The following is a 22,612-nucleotide window of genomic DNA, read 5'->3' as shown; positions in this document are numbered from 1 at the left end:
ACATGCTCCTCTCTTCACATTTTTATTGGAAATGCCATATTACTCAGAGTATATATGGGTGTTTTAAAAAGTTGTTTGCATGCGCTAAGGCACCACTCCAGCAAAGTACTTAAATGTGTAAAGTCTGACACTCAACCAGGGTGCTGTGGTGGCCTTGAGATGTCAGGGTACCTTGAGATTCTTTCAAAGGTGACCCAGGGTGCTACATACCCTGTGTGCAAACATGATTCACAAGATAAACCCAGAGATTTCACATAGGAATCCATAATGTTAAAACCACTGTCACCGATTGTGGTCTTTCGGAGCTCTCTGAAACAGAAAAAAAATGTTCTAATATTTTTCTGTAGTTAAAAAACAAGTGAAAACTAAGAGCTAAACCTAAAACAGTTGAGAACCACCGATGTAAGTAAACCCATTATGGTCAAAGTCAGATTTCAAGTCAACCAGACTGCTTATGCACTTCTGGTTAAGTGTGCATGTAGAACCTGATGGATCTTTGGCTTAAAGTGGTGGGAGCAGGAGAAAGAACTGAGAAAAAAAACCTGGGAGTGCTGCCAAATCTGCTTCTGCAAAATCTAAATCCTGAAAAAAAGTATTACCTGTTTATCCATAATCCACCCCTAGGTATGCGAAGCTTCAGAGAAAATTTAAACCTATGATGAAGATAATTTTGAAACTAATGTTGCAGGGAGAAAGTCATTCTATCAAATAATGTAAAAAGGAAAATAACAAGCCAGTCACACACAGGTCACCAACACATGCTGAGAATGCAATGTATTGACAACAAACGTCATGAAGCAGCAACAAAAATGCCTTGCTAAGTTTCCTTACTGTAGTTGCGAGTTCAGGGCAACCTATGATCATCACCCAAATCCCACAGGGAACTACATCCCATCTTGTCGGTGCCCATAGAAGTGGTCTATAGATTGTAAACTGTGTAATCTGATGTCAGAACAACATATGAATCATTGTTAACAGTTTTGCTACCATAACTATAATGGGGATGAACGTTTTTAAGGGCAGAGAGAAATATTGCTCATCTGTAGCAACTGTTTAGTCTATCCTCTCCTTTTATGCAGTCAGTGAAGCAAAACTGAGCTACCTAACCCTGTTTTATTGAGGATAAGCTGACCCGGTTTACCTTCCATCTACCATGGAATACATCAGACAGATGAAAGTCATAGGGAATTCTACTAGACTGGAAGGCTCTTCTTTTACAAGAGTAGAACTATTCATCTGCCCATGATCACAGCTTTGCACTGAAAGTTTTTGCCATATATTGCAAGCATATGCCAAATATGCAAAGTCTGTACATTTCATCATGCAAGAGGGCCATTACTGCAGAAGCGTGGGTGCCACTGCACTACAAACAATAAATGAATTCTCTTCCCAAAGTCAAGATCAAAATGGGAGTGTAATCAGCATTGATTCTAGACCCATGATTCTCAGCCAGGGTGCCTTGACATCCTTTCAAGGGTGCCAAGCAAAATTAGCACTGTTAGGTGTGCAAACATGATTCACAACATAAACCAAGAGGCTGGATCCAGATGGTCATGCATGTGTGGCTTGTGGTGCTGAAAACATCTTTGTGGTGCCACAAATTACAAGCGTTGCATGTTAATCAGTGTGCGGTGGTGTTGATTTGCAGCACTGAGGCAAAATTTGCTACTGGAATTTCCCGGAAGCAAAAAACAAAAAACCTGAAATACAAGCAGTGCAAACCATGCCAAAGTGGTGTGCACTGAGACAAATGCAGAGCCCCTGCACTGAGGTACCCTGTGCCCCAGCCAACCTCCCCCCAGCTGGCTGGGGCACAGAGTGCCTCCAAACAGGGGAGTGGGCTGCCTGCTCCCATCTCCTTATGCCTCAGTGCAGGGGCTCCACTGTGCAGCCCCGGAAGCTGCAGAGCAGCTGGCTGGGGCACAATATGCCAGGGCCACCTGCTCCCCCATGTCAAGGCACACTGTGCCCAAGCCAGCCAGGGAACAGCTGGCTGGGGTGCAGAGTGCCTCAGTATGGGGGCTCTACAGCTCATGGAGACAGGGGACCAGGCAGCCCTGGCCTGCCTGCTCCTCCATCTGCACATGTCACTCCCCAGATGGCCGGGGCACAGGGTTCCTCAGTGCAGAGGCTGCTTGCCAGCTAACCTCAAGCTGAGGCACTGTGTGCCCTAGCGAGCCTTCTCCCCCCATCCCCCCAGCAGCACACTAAGCAGTGGAGCCCCCACGCTGAGACACGTGGAGACGAGGGAGTAGGGAGCCCTGGGCTGGCTGCTCCTGTCTCGAGGCGCACTGCACCCCAGCCAGCCCCTCCACAGCTGCCTGGGGCACAGTGTGCATCAGTGCAGGGGCTAGTCAGCAGTAAGATGCATTGCCCTGCTGTTCCATGTGCTGCAGGGGGGTGCTGACTAGGGCACAGGGCTGGCAGAAGTGATCTTTTAGTAGAGCAACTAGATATTTGCCAAAAATAGGGCTACTAAAAGATATCACTTCTGCCAGCCCTTTGCCCCAGTCAGCACCCCCCTGCAGCACATGGAGCAGCAGGATAATGCATGTTACTGGAAAGCACACAGGCAGGGGCGGGCACTGCGGCACAAAATAGTGGCAAAAAATATCTGGCGTGCTGCAAAGGCATGCCCCTGCTCGTGTGGACTTGGCCACAGATTTCAAATAGGAATCCACAGCGCTAAAACATGCTCCCTTGCTGTGATCTTTCTGAGTTCTTGGCAACAGAATTGCTCTAGTATTACTCTGTAGTCGCAAGATGAGTGAAAACAATGAGCTAGCATTTTCCAAGGGCTGCCTCGAGCCTGTTGAGGGATGCCTTGAGTCTAAAAAGTTGAGAACCACTGTTCTAGACCAGAGGTTTCCAACCCCTGGGCCGTGAAGGGTTGGTTGCCGGTCTGCAGGAGGGTTGGCTGCTGGACCGGAAGTCTGGAAATGACCAGCATACTGCAGACTGGCAGCCAATCCTTTTTTAATACCGAGTACAAGGAAGGGTTGGCTGCCTGCCTACAGCATGCCAGTCACTGCTGGTCCGCAGTCACTTTCAGTCCGCGATTTGCCAGTGTGCAGCGTAAAAAGTTTGGGACCCTCTGTTCTAGACCTTAAGATTTGCCATCCACCCCATTTTGCATGCATCACTGCAGGTAAAAATGAGCAAGCATTCTTAATCCCCCACAGAAATACCATTTCCTCTATATCTTGCCCCCCAGAATGTCAGGCACTTAAATACAGATTTTCCAAGGCGTCTAAGGGCACATCTGCATGAGATGTTTACTGTGCAGCAGACTAATTAGCTGTGCAGTAAACTTCTTGTTTTCTACATGTGCACCCGTATTAGGCTGGAGTTAACTAATTCACTCTGCAGCAACACAGCACTTGTAAATACAAGGACTATCCTGCTGCAGAGTGAAAAACTCCTCAGCAGTAAATGTATAGACATTGCCCCAGCTGGCTGGGACACGAGGGTGCTTCAGTGTGGGGGCTGCCCGATGCCTAGCCCTGCACTGAAGGACCCTCAGGCAGCCAGCCCCTCCACAGCACACTGAGCCAGGGAGAGCAGCCCCCCTGCCTGATGGGGCTGCTCAGACTCAGCTCAACGTGCTGCGATCCTGGGCACGTGCAAATGATCTTCCCAGAGCAATAAACTCCAGTGCAAAAAGCACACCAGGGTTTATTACAGTACATTAATATCCACGTGTAGACAAGCCCTAAGGGCCTGTTCCAACTCCCATTAAATTCAATAGGAATTAACCACCCTACTCCTTTTGAGACTCCCAGTCTTAATGCTTATCTGCACTGATATTTTAGTGTGGAGGTCTAGGCATTTCATTTTTGTTTCTCCCCAAAATGTTACAATGACACTATGTCCTCCAGACCTGCTGAGAAAGTGGTAAGAGATTGATGATGAAGTAGGAATATTTTTGTGGGAATTTAAAGGCATGTAAACCCAACTTTAAACTGAATAATTCATTACAATCTTAGCTGCAAATACTTCTGGTGGATAACACTGATGACCTTGGGAAATTTATGAGAAATCACACATCTTTTTATAAAAAGCAGCATGCTAATTATCTACATACTTCTTTATAAACCTCACAAAATCCATATGAATTTTCATTTCTACGTAGGAGAACTTTTACAATCTTTGCAATCTCCTATGCCTGATGAAGGTTGCCTGTGCCCAAAAACTTGCAAATAAAAGCCATTTTTTGGCAAATATCTAGTTACTCTACTAAAAGATATCACTTCTGCCACGAGTTTTGATTCTGTATACAGAATCCTACTGTTGCCTGTTCACGCTGTACATATTGTAGCAATAACCAGCAACTGAGAGAACCAGAATATTCCATTTGACAGCATTGATATCATCTTCTTGTGTTCCAGTTATACATCATCAGGAATACAGCATGTGTGTGTGCTTGGAAATTACCATATAGCCATAATGTCTGCGTGTTGGACAAACTGACCCATTTGTTTTGGTACATTGCAGACATCCACCAAGGCTTTACATCTCAAAAAGCTTACCAGATTCCAGCTCTTTTTGAGAAGGTAAGTGCTTTGTTTTGACAATCCATATTGCAAAGAAGGAATCTGAAACTGAAAGCTGCATGGATTCAGGAGAGGAGTGAATTCAACCTTGTTCAGCTCTGAAGCTGAGAAGTGAATTCAGCTCTCATGCCAATAGAAGCAAGGTAGCGCTAAGCTCCGGTTCCAGACTGAAGAGGTAAGGAAGTCTAGAAGGCTCCTGCACCGTACGATGAAGCTTACGCGAACTGCCATTACCAAAGACCCTCAGTCTTGTGACCTGCAGTCTTGGTCTGTGCTCTCCTCAGCACAGACTGCGACTTGTGCCAAGCTGCCTAATATTTCTGCTATGTGAAGAAACCTTTAACAAGCACCGTTGATACAACAAATCTGACGTACCTGAACCCTAGCTACCCTTTATTAAATTCTGATCAACTGACTGAACCACTCGGGAAGTCCACTGGCTTATTCCAAAATTGGATTTGGCCTGGTATGTCACCAAATAAAAGCAGAGCATAATGCTGCAAAGTCAGACCTCTCTCAGTCATAGTGTCAATGCAACGGAATTGGATTATGTTTCCCTTACTGACCTAAAGCAGCTTACTAAAATTTCTTATGTTCATTTGAATGCATTTCTGTAGATATGAATGCTATAAATATGTTTATTTTAATCTATAATTTGAGTTTCTACCACATAATTCATGAGCACTGATGGAAGTTATAAACACTTGTCAAATCACATTATACCCTTCACGCTGGAAGAGTTATAGATTATTTTTCACAAAAACTGCACAAGATCCTATACTAGTTCCTTTCCTTTATAACTACAAGTATAGTTTAATAAAACATTTCAGTAAGAGCCCTCTTATTTTAAAGGCAGTAATTATAATGAAGTTCAATTTTTTAATGATACACACTACGCCAAATCCCCCCATGTCTAAAATGCTAAAGATATTGAGCTTTCCTATTCAAATCGGACACTGTAAAATTAAGCATAACATCCATGTAAACCATATGCTGTCTTTGGATGGGAAAGATTTTAATTGCTTTAAGACATCTTGGTTCTTCAAGTAGAGGATGAATAGAATTGCAAGAGAATTTAAGAATGTAAGTTGGAAACAAATAAAGGAAGTGTGCTTGGTTGTTGTACTATATGTTAATCGTCTAAAAATGTCCAGTAGCATTAGAGAGGGCTACAGTAGCAATAACTACTTTGATTTAGAAAGCACTAATAATCAGTGAGAATTATGGAGCTATTATTAACCTTCCTCTCCTAGTAGCCTTTATTATTATTGATTTCAGGTGCCACCCAAACATCGCCATATACCGGTTCCTGCCAGAGCTGTACAACAGACATTGACAAAATCCTTTTGACAGGTTTTCCTTTTTTCTTTGACAAGTTCCTGTGGCAGCCCACTTTCAGTGAGTGTTTCAGATATGTTTGCAGCAAGATTACATAACAAATAAAATAACAAATATGCAAAAGTTACAAATATTTACACACACCTACATATAAATGCATACAGACAATATCCCCTTACCCACCTGGTTTGTGCATCTTCAGACACTTGCTTTATTGGAAGTTCTTCTTGAACGAAACATGAAGATGTGCAGACCAACTAAAATGTCTGGTTCCCCAAACCCAACACTGTGGTATGCAAATGGGTTCCTCTATATGTTTTTGTTAAAATTCCTTCCGTCTCCCCCTCCCCCCCCTCCCCTCAGCCTGAATGCTGCTGTCAACTGTGGGATGCATGGACAACTTGCAAAGAGCCTGATATAAGGGATGCACATAACTGGCATGAAATAGCACAGACTGCAGCAACCACTAAGACGAATGTGCAGCCCAAGCAGATGACAAGTGTCGGGATACACTGACTCCCCACGATCCCAGCTACTGAATAAAGCTGTTGCAACTGAGAGTCCTGTATTCTGGGGCCTGTAGTCTCCATGGGCTGTATACCCCTCTTAAAGATTAGGATTGCTCTTTGAATCATACATTACCTTCAGGCTGCATTCTAGCCACTTCAGATTTTTCAGTGTTGCTGACATGAGAAAAGATATTAAACTGCCATTTTTTTCATGAGCAGAATTTGGTGAATGTTCCCTCCGTGGAATTAATACTCACCTGGTGGTTTCATGTAATATTGCTCAATATCAGACATGTCCGTATGCAGCGCACAATCGAGATAGTTGAGGATAACTTTTCTACTGAAGTAGTACCTCATACCCATTAGAAAGATGGGCAAACAGCAGGTCAGCAGCAAGGACTTGGTCACAACAAAGCATATTACTATGGAGATAAGGAAGAGAAATAAACGATACCTGTCAGAAAAGAGAATTTAGTGTTGATTTCGGAACACAAACCCATTAAAAAAAATCATCACAGACAAAAGCATATTTGTATTACATCAACAAGAGCTCAATCTGCATTTTCAAGATAAACACAGTTCACATCATTTAGTAACACATCATTAAAACTAGACCACTCATAAGAAATAAGCTGCATTATGATTCCCACCCCCCCATCTTAAATTACCTAGACATTTCAACTTGAAGGTTAGCTCGTTTGATGAAGAACTCCTCAGATTTAACCTGCTCCAATTCTACAGTCCTGCAAGTGTCATCACGTCACAAGAACACCAAAGAAAGATGATCTCTGGATTAAGGTTTGCAACCGCAGCTCAAAGCAAGATCTGACTGCATCGCCAGTCCCTGCAGATAAATCCGGGCACCAAAACCGTGGTATCCAACTATGGCTTTCCATCAAGACAGTATCAGAAGGGATACAGCTTTGTGGCTAAGCAAGATGCCCAGCACAAGCAAAGCAACAGAAAGGTGCTTGTTAATAAAGCATCATCATTTTGGGCCGGGGGAGATGTGGTTGCAGGTGATCCGTAAGGGACAGCAACTGCTCAGCTTTACCCTGGTCTGCCTCAGGACCAAGAAGCTGCATAATGCAGGGCACTTGGGTGCTAGAAAACCAGGCAGCGCCGAGATGGCCGCTTTAGCCAGCCCTCAGCGAGGATGCTTCAGCGCCAGATCAATGGCCTTTGCGGCAGGCGGCAACAGCATCCGAGCAGCAAGTTACCTGCCAGCCTCTGTCCCACCCGCACAAAGGCCCTTAGCTCTCCCCAGCCCACGAGGCGGAGGAAGGAGCCGCCCCGCCACCCGGGCCAGGGGCAGGTTTCCCAGGACCCGGCGCCCGCCGGAGGGCTCGGCCCTGCGGGCAGGGCAGGACTGCAGCGCGGCCCCGGCCGGACGCTGCGCGCCCGTATCCAGGCGACGCTAGAACCCGGGCGGACCCCTCCGAACGCGGCCCGGGCGTCGCCAGGCGACGCTGGAACCCGGAGCCCGGCTCCGCCCGCCGCCGCCGCCGCCGCCGCCGCCGCCGGGCCGCGCGGGGCTGGGAGAGGCGGAAAGGCGAGCCCGCCGCCCGGCCCCTCCCCTGCCCGCAGCCGGGATGCCCGCGCCGCGCCGCGCCCGGCCTCCGCACCCGCATCCAGCCCCGCCGAGCCTCCCCGCGGGCGGCAGCCCGCCCCCCCGGGACGACCCGCGCTCCCCGCCCCGCAGCGCTGCCCCCCGCTCCCGGCCCGCGGTACGTACCGGCCAGCAGCCCGTAGAGCAGCTGCGCGAGGGGCTGGCTCTTCAAGCCCCTGAAGGCCGTGTTGGGGATCCGCTCCATGATGCCCTCGTAGAAGATGCGCCGCGCCGCCGCCTGCTCGCCGGGCTGGATCTCGCGGATGTACGCGCCGTCCTTGCCCAGCTCGGCCGGCGGCGCCGCGCCCGCCAGCGAGGGCCACATCTGCGAGGAAGAGACAAGGACCGCGTCTTTCTTGGCTGCCGGCAGCGCGTCGTGATCCTCCGCCACGATCTTGGTCTCGCAAACCATCCTGGGAGACAGACAATGCATGCAACGGGCCGGGCGCGGGGCGCGGGGCGGCGGCGCGGGGGGTCGGGGCGCACGGAGCCCCGCGGCGGGCGGCGGAGGAGCGCGGCGGAGCGGGGCGGCGCGGGCGGGCGGGCGAGCGGGCGAGCAAGGAGCTGCGCCGCATTTTGGAGAGGCATTTATAACGCGGCGAGCCGGGCCGGGTCCCCCCGGGTCCTAGCGCCCCTTGCATTGGCTGCCCGGGGTCACCATGTGATCGGGGGCGGGGGCGGAGCGCGGCGGCTCGCCGAGGGTCCGGCGTTTCCTCCCCTTTGTGCTGACTGCGGCCGCGGGGCGGGGAGCGGAGCACGTGCCCCGGGGGGCGGGGGACGCCTGGCTTTGCCCCCACCCCGGGAGCCCCTTGCTCCGCGCATCGGCTGAAAATCCCGCGCAGGGGCTCCTCACCCCGCCCGGGGAGGCCCCCCGCGGCGCAGGAGCGCGCCCGGCCGCGGTGCGCGCGCAGGTGGCGCTGTGCGGGCAGCTGCAGCAGCAGCAGCGCGCGCAGGTCCCGCGGCGGCGCCTCCCCGCTCCGCGCCATTGGGGGGACGCGGCCGCGCACTCGAGTCTCTCCCGGTTTAAACCGGCCGCATCTGCTCCCCCCGCCCCCCTCCAAGCATGCGCCTTGCAGCCTCGGTGCAGGTAGCGGCCGGGGGCCTGGCGCAGCGCCCGCAGCCGCCCCGGGCGGGGGCAGGGAGGAGGGCTCCCCGGGCGGCACGGCCGGGAGAGCGGCGGCAGGCCCGGGGCTCGGGCTGCGGGTCCCTGGAAAGGCCCCGCCAGCGCTGGGCGCCCCCGGCTGCCGGGCTCGGGGCCTGGGCGCTGCCTGCCTGCCCGGCGGCGCGGGGGAGCACTGGCCCCCGGGCCACCTCGCCGCGTGCTGGCATTGCTTTCGGATTTCGTGGCTGGGCTGCTGTGGGCGCCGGGCGGTGTCGAGAGCGCGCAGCGGTGAGCGTGGCGGGGTGCCTGGGTTTGCAATTCCCACCGACCAGTTCTGTGTTCTTTCTGAGGGCAGCCAGGGCTGGTGCTGTCTGAGCAGATGTCCAAAAAGTTCGGAGCGCAGTGGCCGGCAATGCTCGGGTGTCCCGGCGGTCGGCGCAGTCAGCAGAATTGCAGGGGTCGGGCTGGAAGGGACCGCCAGAGGCCATTTAGTCCTGCCCGAGGCAGGATCGTCCCTCTTCAAACCATCCCCTACGAACCATCATCTGTCAACACAGACCTAGCATCTGAACCTGCCACCCCTAAAGCAGGGGACCCCCAGCGGCCAGTGCCTTGCTTCTCTAAAAGGTGGTGAATATAGGCAGGAGAGATCCCAGGCAGAGATGCGCCCCGCTACGGGGGAAGCCCCAAGCCCCTGCAGTTCCTACTAGTCTGACCCCAAACCTGCCCAGTCGGACCCTGAGTAGAGGGGCAAAGCCTTTAGCCAGGAACCTCTAGCTTTAAGTCCCAGCAGGAACAAATAGATTAGAAACAGATGAACTGAAACAGCAAAGCCCATCACCGCAAGAGGTGAGACTTCAAACTGGTTTAAAATTAGCTCCCCTGAAAGGGGTTTCCCCTTGCGCGGGAGGTTTTCAGAGTGTAGTGCACTTGAAAACTTACCTGGTTGTTATTTCCCACCCTCAAACAGAACAGTCGCTTGAATTCGTTTTAGGTGATGTGAAACGTTGAGATCCAACAATTCTTGTAATCCAAATAATATTTCAGATGAATATTTATTTGCCTTTTGATTTAGAATGCTACACGCTAAAGGCAGGAGCTCCGTGTCTTAAACATTTAATTTAAAACAATACTTAATGCTAATTTCTGCAGGTTATAAAGAAGTCATCCAGCTATTTCACTTTTTTGAGAGAACTCCTAGTGTGCAATTGGCGCTTAATAACCAGTAGTAAAATCTCATCCCATTCTTTCTTACAAAGTTAATGCTCTCAATGTACAGCAATCACTGAAGCTTCTGCCAAACATTTATTTTTCCTCTGTGAGGACTCATCTCCTCCTGGAGTTAATGACTAATAAACTCCATGTGTGAATATTCTTATCCCAGGATAAGTATGTCCATGTATAAAATTAATCAAGTATAACTCCATGTGTAGTTAAGGCCTAAGGCAGCAATTCTCAACCATTGGGAACCGCGCAATCTTAGCAATGTTAGACGCACAAAAATGATTCACAGGATGAAATCAGAATTTTCTAACGGGATCTGTAGTATGAAAAACATCCTAACATGTTGTGATCTTTTTTTAATTCTTTGCAACAGAAGGATGCTTTATTACTTTTCTGTAGAAAAAAAAGTGAAAATTAAGGGCTGACGTTTGCCAAGAGGTGCCTTGAGTCTATCGAGGCATGCCTCAAATCTATTGTGGGGTGCCTTGAGTGTAAAAATGCTGAGAACTGCTCTCCTAAGGCCTGATATGGCATGCACTGCTTCTTGGTATCTCAAGAACATTACCTAATTTATCCTTGTAACCCAAGTTAGGGAAGTATTGCTACTCTTAGGTTACAGGTCGGGGACTGAGCCACAGAGAAATCAAATGCTTTGTCCAGAGTCCTGCAGTGAGATGGTAACAAGAAAGATATTTAATCAGAATTCCTGTGTCGTGGGTCAGGGCCTTCATCACAGAATTGTTCTTTCTCCCTTTTTTTAAAGCCAGGCTTCCAGATTTCACTAGGAAGTGGGGGAAATCAGGAGCTCTGATTGTGTTGCTGAACTGCGGGAGAGAGAGGAAGGAATTAGTGAAAGAGCAAGCAACTGTGACTGATTGAAGCAAATGTCATTGGAAATTAAGGGCCGAGTCCTTTTCTCTCTGAAATCAACTACAAAACTCCAGTTGACTTCAGTGGAAGCAGATTTGAGCCCAAAGAATAGAAGGGAAATTGTTAAAACAAGTCTTTGGCAAGCCAACTGCTTTGCCAGGGGCTTTACATATTTAATAATGCAGTTGTCATCCCAAGTCACTAAGCATTTTTCTCTGTTTTTACTTCTGCTCCTCTAGAACCTAAGGCTGCATCTCCCCAGATGGCACGGCCTCGCATTGAACCTAATGGGTAGGACTAATTTAATTAAAACGGACATTCTTTTCAGAATCTTGAATTTCATGCAGCCGTTCTCAGCCCTTCTCACTGGTTGGTTTAAGAACTAACATGTCTGGATGCTGCTTGTGTTCCTCTGATGCAGCGAGAAACCCAGGACCAGTCAGAGTAAATTATGCAAGGTTCAGGCTGGGGAATGGTCAGAATCCCTGAATGTTCCCCCAAGGAGATTCACGGTCGGGTGGCCCTCGGCAGGTCTGTTTGGGACTGATTTTGATCTGAGGTACGCATCAATCCAGTCAGGAGTCCACTGTCCCCTTCTTAATATCATATTGGAGAATCGATCCACAATAATCTGCAGGGCAACCTGTTCACAGGAATAATCATGAAGCTCAATACTGTTCTAACCCACTCAAGGGAAATTCACTTCTTTATACATCAAAAACCTTCTAAACCAGTGGTTTGCGACCTGTTTAGACTTGAGGCATACCTGGATAGATGGAAGGCACCCCTTGGAAAATGCAACTGTTAGTTAGTCTTCACTTATTTTTGACTACAGAAAAACTATGGTGCAATTCTTCTGTTACAAAACAACTCCAAAATACCACAGCAGGGCAGAATGTTTTTAACGCTGGATTCCTATTTGAAATCTCTTGGTTTATCTTGTGCATCGTGTTTGCACACTTAATGCCAACATTGCATAGCATGCTGGAAAGGAGCTCTCCTGCAGAAAGTATAAGTAGCTACAATTATTTAGTCTTCAAAGGCTCCTCCACTTAGTTTTGAAGATTAATCAGTCTAAAGCAGAAATTGCCATATGATATTATAAATGCAGAAACACTAGGGCTCCCTTTTTCCATTAACTGTTCCCTGTGCTCTGAGGGAAGCGGTCTCTTGTATCCTTAACAATTTCTGTAGCAGTAGGTAACCAAGGTGCATACGGAGATTTATAAGCCTCCATTTTTAATTAGAATGTGATTTATTTTCTCAGCACTACCAGACTTGGTTCACAGAACTGAGTGTCTTCTCAAAGTGCTTGCATTCGGCATATCCACCAAGCAACAACCATTGGCCTGAGAACCTAAGCAGGATGGACACTGCATCCCTAGGTGACTAGGATCATAGAGAAGTCGGGCTGGAAGGGACCTCCACGGGTCATCTAGCACAACCCCTGCCTATAGGCAGGACCATCCCTGTCCGAACCATAATCTAAACTCTAAGTCTACCATCAACCTTACATCCATCTAACCATACAACGCAGACCTAACAGGGGAACCACAGCAGCCAATGTCCTATTTCTATGAAATGTCCATATATGCTCAAGAGATCCTGAGTAGAGAGCACCTCCCCTCCCCCGAGGAAGGCAAACACCCCTGCAGTTGGTATCCATCTGACCATGGGGTAACATTCCTTCCTGACCCCCAATATGGCCATTGGTCTGAACTTGAGCGGAGGGGCAAGACCCTGTAGCCAGGAACCTCCAGCTTTGGTTTTAGCAGAAGCGCTGGCACACCTCAGCCCAAGTGCCCAGCTTTGGCTGTATCTGCAGCATGTCTGCTCCAGAACCACCGGGGACCTTGGACCTTGCATGTCACCTGTGCAGGACTGGGAAAGAAAAGAATTGTACAGGGATTGTTGCTCTGTTCTTTGGTGGGATGCATGAAGTTGAGGCAATTACTTGTGTTTCTGGGGCTAAATAACCCTGAAGAGAGAAAGATTGGTGACATTTGCTTTGCAATAAGTATTCTCTGTAGAACTGCCAGCCTAAGATCAGTTCATGCCTTTATCCTTCTGAGATAGATAAATAAGAGTTTAATGCAGCTCACTGCAGAGACTTCTGGAATCAGAACCTTAATAATGAGGTCCTGTCTGCTCCATATGCATACTAAATAGCACATGGTATTTCACTAGAGAATATGGATTTGACCGAGGTTTTGCACCAAAATGTCTCCACCTGTTGTTGTTCTGCAATACACAGCAGTAAAATTCATGTGCAGTTGAAGCCAGTGGAAAAAACTGACATTGACTTCAGTTAGACCGAGGTGTTAATCTGATTGTTCTCTTTCAACCTAGAGGACAACAGAGTTCACGGTGGCCATGTGTCTACAGAGCCTGAAGACAATGCCACAGTGTCCATTGAACTCAAGGGAAGCAGGAACAAGGCAGTGCTTTTTAGGGCAGTTTGTCTCTAAGTTGTGGATTCCTCTTTACCAAGACCTGTGTATGTTCCTGGTAAATAAATTAGATTGCATCGAAGAAATACCTTAGCCTACCACCCATTTCTCCTTCAAACTGGAATAACTAGCAGGCCTCCAATTTTGCCTACCTGGTTGGATCAAAAAGTGTAATGTTCTTATAAAAACTGCTGCATTGTGAAATGTTTCTCTGGGGGATGTACATCCCTCTGCTGACAAGACTTCTAGCACATTCCTGCCAGACAAGGGAAACTGAAGAGTATTAAAGGCAGTTGGCCAAAAACTGGTATTCTAAGAAAGTTGATTAGACTTGGGAAAACTGATATTTTCAGTGGACAGTCTTCAGGCTGGGCACAGGGACAAGGTAAAATCCAAACTAAACTCACGTAAGGTGAACAGGGCATAGCCTCACAGGGAAGTGCAGTCATGGGTGATAGAGAGGTGAAGACGAACATAGTATTTTAGCAGAAAAGGGGTGTTTTGGTGACAGAACTAACCAGGGTCAAAGTAGGCAACCTGAGTGGAAGGATTTGATGGTCCAGAAGACAAACAGCTGTACAGAAGGATCCTGGACCCTCAGAGTACCTGACCCCTGCCCAAAGAATACTCCAGAGTGACGAGGAAACAGAAATAGGGAAATGTCTACAGGGTTTATCATCTGTGCTGTTACGAAAAGAGCAATGATATTGTCAGGATCTCTGTGCAAAGTCTGTTTATATCTATTTGCTTTCATTGTCACATGCACCAAAAGAGTTAAACTGTAGGCCAGAGCACCCACAGGGCTGGTGTTCTGGAAGAGGGTACATTTAACCTGGGAAGGAGCTTGAGCGGTCCGAACAAGACTCAGGAAAACAGCCTGCTGTGCAGTACATCCCGGCTCTCAGAAGAGGATGCTAGGCAGATAATTGGCTCCCCGAGAGAGGCCTAGAGGCCCCAAGCGCATAGAAGTAACTGGAGTCAACCTGGACTCTAGAGGCTTAAAGTACACTAGGTTCCTTGGGACTGGGAAGTGCTCAAGCAAAGGGAGCTCAACCATCTTTGTGACACTAAGTAATTAAAAATTATTGTTAACTTTACAACAACAGCAGGGGGTTTAGATCCTGGCAAGAGGCCAGAGCCAACCTGAAATTGTAGTTCAATGTTTCCATGTACCTGAGAAAGAACATTGTACTGGTTTGTAATGATCAGTCATTAAATTATTTAAGGGGCTCCAGAAAAGATTGTGTTCTTCTTTTTTTAAAGCTTATCCCTTGTGTTCAGTCAGGAGAAGGCTTTCTGCCATACTGCGGACAGTTTCAAAGCGCTGCTGCTACCTGCCTGCACTATTACACTTCAAACAGCATTTTCCCCTCAATTTGTATTATAGGGGGAAAAACACATTTTAACCCTTTATAAACCTGCTATTTACTTTTGTTCATTCCACACACATTTAAATCATTTCTTGGTCACAGTGTGCTTGGGAGCATGTCCAGTAGCTGAAACGCTTCAGATTAGTGATCACAATGTATAAAAATCACAATGGATCACTTCAATCAGAGCAATTTAAGCTCCTTGTAATGAGTTCTGAACTGTTGCTTTCATTCCCTCTCAATAAACACGGCACTGCTGATGCAGTTATATGAAGGGGTTTGCTGTCCCATGTTTTTTCAGAGTTCCTCGTGTGGAACAAATGGCAGGAGGCTCACAAAGGGTTAACTAAATAGCTAATGAAGAAAGACTTCTCTCCAGAGAATAAGCCCCATATCTTTCTGGTTTGGGGTTATTATACACATGCATCTTGGGTTTTGCTGGAGCTTGTATGGGTGGTTTGCCTAGCTCTGCCACGTCAAATTGTCAAGTGTGTGGCTGCTGACCTGCCCCCAGCAATGATTTAAATGCCCACATATTTGTCAATGTGGAATGCAAGTCCAGCCATAGGGAAAGCACCTGTTTTTTCCCTTATATGGTCTGGACTCAAGGCAGAGCTTATTTTTCCAGTTTTTTCTAGCATGTTTATTAAATGATACCAGGTGGGATTAATCTTTGCATTTACACTGCCTCTTTCAGCTAGGGGTTCCAAAGAACTTTACTGACAGTTGGCAGATGTTGCTGTGTCCATTTCACAGATGGTAAAACCGAGAGTGTGAGTACACAGGTCATTCCAAGTCCAATGATCTAAACTAAGTGCTATGCTCTGAACAATTCTGATGAAGTGAAGGAGCTGACTGGAGCCTTCACTAGCCATTCAAATTGTTCTAGCTATGGGATTCCTCCTGCTGCAAATCAACAGCCAACTAGATCTCATTTTACACGCCATGTGAACCACCCTCCTACTGCAAGCCGTAGCCCTGCAAGATCCTGCAAGTGTCTTGTGTCTGACACTTCAGCTAGGCTTCCACATCTTCAGAGAAGCGAATGCTTGGAGTTGCATTAGTGTTGCTCTTCCTGGGGTTGGCCCAAGTTTCTCTTCTATCCATACCATACATATTCTCGTTCTCCGTCTCTCACCTTTGCACCTTCCCCCTCCCCAGGCAGGACTTGCCTCAGTCTTACACACCAAGCAAGCCTCTTTCAGTTCTCCCCTCATTTTCTGCAAAGCTGTTACTGCAAGCCCATGCTCTCTTCAGATCAGATTAGCACACCAGGGTCTGGTTGAATCTGGCTTGTCTCACTTATGTCCAAAGGAGATTGCTGGTATCTTGGAGCAAGGCTACACGCATCTGTAACATACTAAGAGCACTGCTGAAGCCATTAACAAAATACACTGTCAGAGTTTGTTCCTGACCACACCCGCCCAGGTAAGTGCTAATGCAGGCAGTCCTCCGACTTAAGACACAACTGGTTCCTGAAAACCGCATCTTAAGTCAGAACATTGTAACTCAGAACCAATTTTCCCATAGGAAACAATGTTATAAATGGGGGATTGGTTCCTGAACCAAGGCCCAATACCCTGTTTTCACCAAAAATAACCCAGAATTTTGTACTCAATCAATTATAGATGAGTAATATAGCTACATTAATGTATTTCTATCATAAATAGCAATCATATTGATTTGGAAGTCAAAGACCTTCTTTGAGGTCACTTTGCTGGACTTTTTGGAGGGCTCATTGTTGGACTTTTTGGAGGGCTCATTGTTGGACTTTTTGAAGGGTTCTTGGCTGGAGTCTCCTCAGGAGTCTCGGCTGCAGGTTTTTCTGGAGTCTTGTCTGGTTTCTTAAAGAAAATGTCCAAGGAAGTTTGGACAGACGTTCTCCAGGGAGATGGGCGACATAGCGAACTTGCTCGCTGGCATAGCGTCAGGTCAGATCAAGTGTTGTAAAGTCGAAACTGACGTCAGAAAGTTGAAACGGTGTCAATTTACAAACATTGCAAGTGTGAAACCTTGTAACTTGAAACTAAGTCGAGGACTGCCTGTACTGTTACCAGGTCTGTTAGCAACAGCCCGCTCTCTGATAAAGGAGGTCAGTACTGTACGCTACATTCACAGATGGAGAAACTGAGGCACAGAGCAATGAAGTGGCTTGCCAAGGTCCCCCAGAAGGTCAGGTCCAGGTCTCTTGAGCTTTCATCCAGTGCTCTAACTTATGATCTAGCAACCTTTTACGCGTCATGAGACAGAACAACCCAGCTCCAGTCCAACATGCGCTGGTTGGTTTTAGTGGTGCATCAGTGGCAAGGGGCTTTCCCTGCACCCATGCCAGAACCACGCAGGAGGAGCCACATCCATGCCATTGCTGCTTCACCAAGCCCCCTGCTCTCTGGCTGCACCACAGCCTGTGGGGAGCTACATAAGGGCCAGGTATCTGTGTGTCCACACTGCCCCCTGCTCCCTCTTTCCCTCCAAGCTACGGTTGGCACAGCTGGAAGCTTCCTGGCCTCACCAGCTGGAAGCTGAAGCAGTGCTGCAGTCAGGGAGAAGGGAGAAGGGAAAAGGGGTAGTGCGGGCACAGCTAGAAACTGCTCAGCTCCATTACAGCTCCTTGATGCCCAGCCCCAGGGCTGGCACAGTCAAAGCTCTCTAGCTCCATGGGCTGGATCCAGTGGCTCTGCAGGCCACATCTGGCCCAGAAGCCATATGTTGTTAACCCTTGCTCTAGCCACATCCTTATGCTCCATTAGCATGTTATAGGTATACATTTTTTTACATCGTATCAGTAGCATGTTTTTAGAAGTCTACTGTTAGGCTACAGCTGGACACAACTTTTGCAACTGTTTCCTTCCAACCACCAAGACTAGGGACAGACATTCAAAAAGCCAGAGCCTGAATTGATTCAATCTTTGCAAGTTCATCTAACCTGCCTAGGTTGAACCAGTTTTCAATTGCAAATGCATCCCCTCAGGACTGAAGAAATGCAGGCACATGCCTGCAATGGCTCCAGCTAGAGGCCAGGTGGGGCGCTAGAGCGGCCCTCCTTTCCCTTCCAAAGGGCTGAACTGAGCGGGGGCGGGGTAGGCATGGCCAGGTTCTGACAGGACACTCTGATTAGGGAGGAGTTAAACCCTCACCCAGCCTGCACTGTCCCAGGCTTTTCCCCACTCACTGCTCAAGGGGTGGGAGTGTTGCCAGCCCCCAGCCTCCAGCTAGCACTCTGAGGCAAAGGGATGTGTGCAGTGCATGCATTTGTTGATGATACTGAGCTTTTCAATCTCCCTCTCCCTGCTTCTGCATACTGTTTGCAAAGCTGACAGGTGAGGGAGCCAGCAGGGAGCTGATAACAGTGTTTATCAGCCCAGCAACAAAACAAAAGCCTGTCTCAGTAGTTCAAGCTGTTCTTAAACAACTTTTTTCCAAGGAAGGAACAGAGGGACATTACCAGTTGACCTGCTGATAAGCTCCAAAAAGCCCTAAGCAGGCATTGTTCTGTCTGCCTGGCCCAGTGAAATTGGACACACACACCTCTCAGCATTAGCTAGCATACCACATACCACGGGGCTGGGGTCTGTGCTGTGGAAAAGGAGAGGGAGGGAAGGGGAGGATCCTTGCTTGAGCAGTGAGCAGCAACAGGGTGGGGGTGGGGGGTGGGAAGACAGGCAGGCCCTGCTGTGTCTGCAGTCTCTGCCAGAGCTCCAGCTAGGGAGCAGAGGGGTGGGGTCAGCCCAGTTCTCTGGAGCAGACAGCCTAGCCCTGCACAGCCCAGAGCTGCAAAGCATGATGGGATGCTGGGGGACTCTGATTTAACTTGAAGGGTTCTGGGACAAAAGTTTCATAAACCAGTTTGACCCAAATCAGTTAAGTATGATATTACATTCAACCAGGTTTATCTTAAACCAGTTTCAACCATTTTGAAACTGGTTTATGTGCACTGAACTTATGTTCTGTTACAGGTTTAAAGCAGTTTCCGATCACTTAAACCAGTTTATGTATAATGTCTGTCCCTAGCGCAAGGAACCTGGCTTAAATTCCAAGCAACTATGTACTTGCCCAGTCCCTAATGCTGAATATTCTGGCACATGTCTTGAAGTATCAGCTAAATCCCTTTCATTCTCCTGCTGTTACCACTATCAACTTGCTGAACAACCCACAATATTATGAAGTCCCCTGGTGGAGGAAGTTAAAGCTGCTTTACCATATGTGCCGACACAATATTACCATCTCACTTGATTTTATGATGAATCTCATGCTCTTTGAGATACATCCTCATGCCCCAGCTCCTGGAGTTATGCAATTAGACGAGAATCACATGCTTCCTTTTTTTTTTTAATAAAAAAATAATACATTTTATAGCCCATGAAGTTACAGAGAAAAAAATGAAAATATGACTGAGGTCACAAATGTTCAGAAACTTGAAGACTAATAACAAGCATGTCAAATTTATCTTGTTTTAAAAAAAAAATCTCATGACTTTTAAATCAATCTCATGGTTTCTGAGACCCGACTAGTAATTTATTTTTGAATACCTGGCATTAGTAATATTGCTTACCAGAGAGGCTGGAGCAAAGAAACCAGGTGCAGATGTTGAACCTTTCTACCATACATATTCCATGAATACTGCCTGGACTATTAAGAACAAGAGCATGGAATGTGCGCAGAATGCAAAATGGATGAGATGGCTTCTCACAGCTGGAAGGACTAGAGAACAAAATGAAAGATGGAACTATAATTATAGATATAGATATATATCAAGCTTCAAGCTTAAATCAGATAAATTAGTTCTCTCCAAATGCTAGAATTTCTAAAACAAATGTAAATAGAGGAACAGCTTCCACAAACAGACCATTGGGGATGGTATACACAGGCTCCCAAGCCAGGGAAGAAGAGAACAGTGTTTTTATAGCTTTCAACATTGAATTCTTTGCTCATGTAAGTAGATACAACTCCATCACACTAAAGCAGTTGTGCCTGCTTATTTCAGCTGTGAATATACCATTTTGCCATCAAATGATAATCCCTGGGGGGATGTGGTTTCTGGAAATAGTATACACTGTCTTATGTAACTGAGTTTATTCTAAATTATATTCTTGCCATGCAATTATCCATGTGTAGAGAGTGTTGTGACTCAGTCATGAATACCAAGTACAAGACAGGTAGGAAACAAGATGCCTTGTGTGCATCTGCAGTCATATTAGATGCCTTGTGCTGTGATTCTTATCAAGTCTACTTAGCTATATGGAATGGGCTGGAAATTTTATACTGTTACAGCCAAGTTTTTGACCGTCACAAATCCCACCTCATGAAATCCTGTGACTTGCTTTAAAAACTTGAGATTTTTCCCCAATTTTTAACATGTTTTTGTTTTCCAGTTTTTGTGCTTGGGGGGGAGGAGGTGTCATGGTTTCATGTTTTCAAGCTTTTCTCCACAACCAGAAGGTTCAAAATTTCCCTTTAAAAAAAAAATGCATATCGGAGGAGGATGAGAAGTGGGAAGAAGGACATAAGACTGCCAGGCTATCTTTTGATTCCAGCATTGGGGTTTTAAAAGAAATAGAAATAGAAACCATAGCTTCCCTAATAAAATCATGAGAGCTAGGTAGCAACACAGATATTTGGATAAAGAGACTGAAGAGCACCTGTAGGCTGTAAGAAATAGTGTGGGTGGGTGATTTGATAGATGTCACTTTTAATGTTAAGTGCAGATGGTCTGTTCAGCACCATTCACAATACCTGCACACAGATGCAAATTCTTCTGGACAGAAACAACTAAAACTGGGGACATTCAGCAAGCTTCTCTAGAGTGTGCAAAGAAAAGGTTGGGAAAGCAGATGGAGGGAAAGAGGAAAATGAAGAACAGCTCAACAATGTCTTGGACTGTTGGACAGGCGACAGAGTAGCTGTAGTGACATCAAGCTCTACCTTATTATCCAGAGTACACAGACTTCCGAAGTGTGCACAGCAACTTGACAACTCGAATCGGGGTACATGACCCCCAAAAAGTGAAAGATCTACTGCCCTGGACAAGTTCCAAGGGCTGTCAATAGAGTCTATTATATTCCACGGTGATGGACATGGTCTAGGAACCTCTACTGGTAGAATAGCATATGGATTACATTGTCCTTCCAGTTCCAGGTGCATAAAATGGGGAACATCCTCAGCTGGTGTAAACTGCTATGGGACCATGGCAATTGATACCAACTGTGGGCCTGGCCCAGTATTCTTGGCATCTGCTCTAAACTGCCATGTCTGTAGCTGTTCGTTGTCAAGCAGCTGCTGTGTTTGTGTGTAGCTGCTTATTGAGTCGGTGAAGTGGGTTAGCATCCTTTTAGAATGAAAATTGCTGTATAAACACATGCTTATATTATTACTTTGATAGCATTCTGCAGTACAGAAGCTTATCTGAGAAAGCAATAGCTTGATTAAAAATCTAATCAGGGAAGCAGCAATAGAAGAGATAAAAGTCAGCGACAGAGTTTATAGATTCCAGGTACAAAAAGGTGAAAAATGGCATAATCCAGGCTGGAAGATGCAGGATGCATCCCAGTTGGGGTGGCATGGGACTTTTCTAAGTGCTGGTCCCTGAGAGAAGGGGTAGGGGTGGAACGACTGACTAAGAAAAAGCTGGTTTTGTGGGATGCCTGAAAGAAGTAACTGAACAATCTGAGCATCCATCTCATTCCTCATCCTGAGATGAGGTGTGTGCATCCTGCAGGACAGGCTCAGGACCCCGGTAAAGCAGGTCTTGTCAATGGCTCATGAAACTGAGGGCCCCCCAGCACTCACTTTTACTGCGCTCCATGACAGCAGCACTGGAAGCTACAGAACACGTCCCAGGCTGTACCCAGAACAGGTCCCAGACTCCCAAGGCCCCTACTATGGGCAACCTGCCCCCACTGTACCACCTCCACCACATGGCCCCCACGTGCAAGCAGTGCAAGTCCTCAGCAGCACAAGCTCCCAGCTCCTCTACCAGCACCGCTGAGGGGGCAGCAAGCTCACTGCTCCCCCTCCTGCCACAATGCCCGACCCCAAAGCCTCCACAGCAGGAGTGACGGCAGCAGAGCAGGAGCCCCTGGGCTGCAGGTTAATCCTTCACAGGCTGGATAAGGCCTGCAGCCTGCCATTTGGACAGCCCTGCTCTAGAAGATGCCCATCGGTGCATCTTAGGTAAAGAAGCCAGCTAAGCTACACTTTGTTGGTTTGCTGTGTTTGGGGCAGGGTCACCTTCCTGCAAGGACAGAAGTCAGTGATTGTCTGCCAGGGTGAGATTCATTTCATCATCTGGAGCAGTGACTTACCAAACTGTGCATAGCGCCCAAGAGACGAAACTTGTACAAGGGAACTCAGCAATATCAGTTAACCTTATTTCTAGTCTGTCCACCAGTGTACATTACTCATTGGTAGCCAAAAGTTTCTTCCAAAGCCAGTAGAGTTCTGCTTATTAGTAGTCATAGATTAAAGCCTCCCTGATACTAGGAGTGCTCACTCATTTTTTGATTTGTGCTGACTCCCATTTTGTAGCTACCAAAACAAACACATTCCTGCTTTTTTCTCATAACTTCCCTGGATGATAAAGAAATGGCT

At 47.3% G+C, this 22,612-nt stretch overlaps 2 protein-coding genes across 8 annotated transcripts in view; one reads left to right on the top strand and one right to left on the bottom strand.

Moving 5' to 3' along the window:
- Window positions 1-8,850, bottom strand: part of ASPNAT (aspartate N-acetyltransferase) — a 57,908-nt gene extending 49,058 nt beyond the window's left edge. Inside the window, exons 1-2 of the mRNA XM_090035422.1 lie at window positions 8,136-8,850; window positions 6,658-6,822 (exon numbers count right to left, since the gene is read on the bottom strand). Coding sequence (XP_089891548.1) covers window positions 6,658-6,822; window positions 8,136-8,442 — 472 coding nt within the window. The 5' untranslated portion in view covers window positions 8,443-8,850. The remainder of the gene's footprint in view (window positions 1-6,657; window positions 6,823-8,135) is intronic.
- The window catches only part of LOC149870018 (uncharacterized), a 44,517-nt gene continuing 28,980 nt past the window's right edge, over window positions 7,076-22,612 (top strand). For 2 of the 7 annotated variants that reach the window (XR_016440669.1, XR_016440668.1), the window contains exons 1-2: window positions 9,263-9,399; window positions 11,445-11,496. Coding sequence is in view for 1 of the 7 variants with exons in the window: in XM_090035423.1 (XP_089891549.1) it covers window positions 7,557-8,127; window positions 13,555-13,673 (690 nt within the window). In the remaining 6 variants the exon portion in view is untranslated. Of the gene's footprint in view, window positions 8,128-9,262; window positions 9,400-11,444; window positions 12,591-13,554; window positions 15,115-22,612 lie in introns of those variants that run through there. The other 5 variants (XR_016440665.1, XR_016440666.1, XR_016440667.1 and 2 more) reach the window with 5 other exon arrangements.

Source organism: Crocodylus siamensis, chromosome 2 (assembly GCF_052110815.1).
Source record: "Crocodylus siamensis isolate JL-2025a chromosome 2, ASM5211081v1, whole genome shotgun sequence".
NCBI lineage: Eukaryota > Metazoa > Chordata > Crocodylia > Crocodylidae > Crocodylus > Crocodylus siamensis.
This window is presented reverse-complemented; position numbering and strand designations above follow the sequence as displayed.